This window comes from Acanthisitta chloris, unplaced genomic scaffold (assembly GCF_000695815.1).
Source record: "Acanthisitta chloris isolate BGI_N310 unplaced genomic scaffold, ASM69581v1 scaffold41037, whole genome shotgun sequence".
In the NCBI taxonomy this organism is placed as follows: Eukaryota; Metazoa; Chordata; class Aves; order Passeriformes; family Acanthisittidae; genus Acanthisitta; species Acanthisitta chloris.
In genome coordinates this window covers 1-2,734 of record NW_008681741.1, presented here as the reverse complement: position 1 = coordinate 2,734, position 2,734 = coordinate 1, and the positions used below count along the sequence as shown (strand labels likewise).

At 45.2% G+C, this 2,734-nt stretch overlaps 1 protein-coding gene across 1 annotated transcript in view; it reads right to left on the bottom strand.

Moving 5' to 3' along the window:
- LOC103805544 (phosphatidylcholine:ceramide cholinephosphotransferase 1) overlaps positions 1–2,187 on the bottom strand; it is an 8,588-nt gene extending 6,401 nt beyond the window's left edge. Inside the window, exon 1 of the mRNA XM_009078196.1 lies at positions 2,073–2,187. Within this exon, the coding sequence (XP_009076444.1) occupies positions 2,073–2,126 (54 nt within the window). The 5' untranslated portion in view covers positions 2,127–2,187. The remainder of the gene's footprint in view (positions 1–2,072) is intronic.
- Between the last annotated feature and the right edge of the window lie 547 nt (positions 2,188–2,734).

Genomic DNA, 2,734 nt, shown 5'->3' with positions numbered 1-2,734 from the left:
ATCTGAGCTCAAAGAAAGATCAATGTACACAACTCCATGTGTGCTGCATCCTCAGCTCATTTTATGATGTTGTAAAATCCAGGGAAACCATTTAACAGGCAGAAGGAAACATAGATCCCCTAACTGCCCATTATAGACTTACTTTGCTTTCATTTTAAAGCTCAGTCTTGCTTTAAAAAGTAGAAATGAATAATTTCTGACAGATTTAAGCAGGTTTTTTGCAGGAATGAAGTATTTCCTGCTAACACTTCCTTACTCGCATTAAAATGCTCCCCAAAGCTCAACTCTTCACATATATATAACTCAACAAGGTGTTGAGAGGTTATTCTTTCCCCACCAGCATATTTATAGCTTTCAAGCCTTATCAGGGCCATAGAGGAGACAACATGAGCTTCTCTACTTGAGTAATGAGGAGGATTTGCCAAGACTGTAAAGTGCCCCAAATGGCAGATTTATTCACTTCAGGCCATAAAGACCTGTCTTCTTTCTGCTTTAGTTTAATAACAGCTGACTGGTCATCTACAATGTTGACTCCTCTCCCACTCGCTCTTCTTTCCACAAGCCCTGGGTCCCTCCAGAAGCCACGTGTGGCTTCGCAAAGGCTCCACCTTGGCACGCAACTGGTGTTAATATGTTCATTGGTTTGATTTCTCCAAGGAACCAAAGATTTTGGCTCTGTTTGGATGTACCAAACCTCACCGAAACAAGGACAGCACGTGGACCAAGTCAAACCAGGATTTTCCTACCTGTCACCTCATTTACGGCTCTGCACACAAAGATATTTCACAGAATGTCCTTTTTTATCCCCTTCTGCTTAAATTAAGTCACAGCACAATCAGCCCTGGGAATTTCAGCAAGGGCTTACACCACTGTTTGAGTGACATGAGTTGGATGCAATGGCAACACCCCTGTGCCATCTACACCCCAAGCATGTGAATTACCCTTCCAGGCTGACCAGAAGGGTCTTGCCCAAGCACCTCTCTCCCTGTAGTCTGATTTCAGCCATGGCTTTCACAACCCCAGTTAATCCTTGGCACGACAAACAGGAGTCAGTGCTAGATTGGGGAGGAGGTGACAAGTCCTGGTGCTAACACAACTGCAAAAATATAGACAGAGCTCTACCGGCCTTAGGAAAGTCTCTTTGGGCCATTTTCAAACACAAATCTCTTTTGGATTTGGCACACTGAAGTGGTTAGAGATAAATGAACCACACATGATTGCTCCACAGGTGTGACAGTTGTGACACCATCAACTGCTTCAGCAGAGATAGAAAAATGCTGATCATGCAAATAAGTTGCAAATGCCACAGAAATTGTGTAGATCAGTGCTTGGGAAAGGGTGGGAATTTCTTCACTGCCTCAAAGCACCTGTCAACACCTTCACTGAGAGGGAAGTGCAGGAGGATGTCCCTGTCATGCCGCAGCAGAGTTCTCCAATTAGAATCACAGAATGGTTTGGGTTGGAAGGACCTTAAAGATCATCTCATTCCATCCCCCTGCCATAGGCAGGGACACATTCCACTAGCCCAGGCTGCTCTAAGCCCCATCCAACTAGGTCTGGAACACTGCCAGGGTTGGGGCAGCCACAGCCTCCCTGGGCAACCTGTGCCACCCTGGCAGGGAGGAATTTCACCTAATATCTAATCTAAACCCCCACTTTCAATTTGTACCCATTACCCCTTGTCCCATCAGCACAGTTTCTGATGCAGAGTCCCTCTCTGGCTTCTTTCTAGGCCCTTCAGATCCTGGAAGGTGCTCTGAGGTCTCCACACAATATTCACTTCTCCAGCCTGAACAGCCCCAACTCTCTCAGCCTGTCTTCATGGGGAAGGTGCTTTAGACCCTTAAGCAACTTCATGGCCTCCTCTGGCCTTGCTCCAACTGTTCTTCTGATGTTGGGGACACCAGAGAACTGTACACAATACTCCAGGTGGGTCTTACCAGAGCAGAGAGGGAGGATCCCCTCCCTTAGCAACAACTACTAACAATTATTGAGGAAGTGTTTGTCACAGTTTTGAGAAGAGCAGGACAACACACAGATTAAAACATGGCAAAGCAGTCAGAAGGAGTTACCTTCGGAGAACACTTGAAATGCATGCCAGGAACTGGGAGTGTAGTCACATACATGGTAATACACCGGTACAGGTATAGTGTGCCAACTATACAGAAAAATCTTCTGCTAATTATAGACCTGGGAGGGAAAAAAAAGAGGAAAAAACAAGGTCACTCAAGGCAAACAAAATATACAAAGGTAAATAAAACAAACCACCAGCTGTTCTCTTCTGATGTTGCTGGAACTCGTGACAGTATTGGCTTACACATGAGAATACTCAGCAACTTCCCAACTATTCCCACACCCTACAGGTCAGAAACACAAAGCAACTGACCCAACATTACCCATGAAGGTGATCACAGGAAATCTAAGGATTAGAACACAAAAGCCTGTGCAGATTGGGTGTTGAAGATATTAAATGGGACTTCATGCCCCACATCCCACCATGAGCAGTCACTAATGTCCTGCTCAAGGCAGAGGATACAGTTACAGTATTTTCATTCTGAGATGAGAAGAAGTAAGTTCATTTCAGCTGACACACACTTTTAGTCATCACAAAGGGTGTCTTGAGAAGAAAGATCTTGTAGAACTCAAGAAGCAAGAACACAGCTTTCCTGAGCTGTACTATAAAGGAAGCAATTCACACCAGTAAGGAAACCCATGCAGCTCCAGGCTGGGGGAG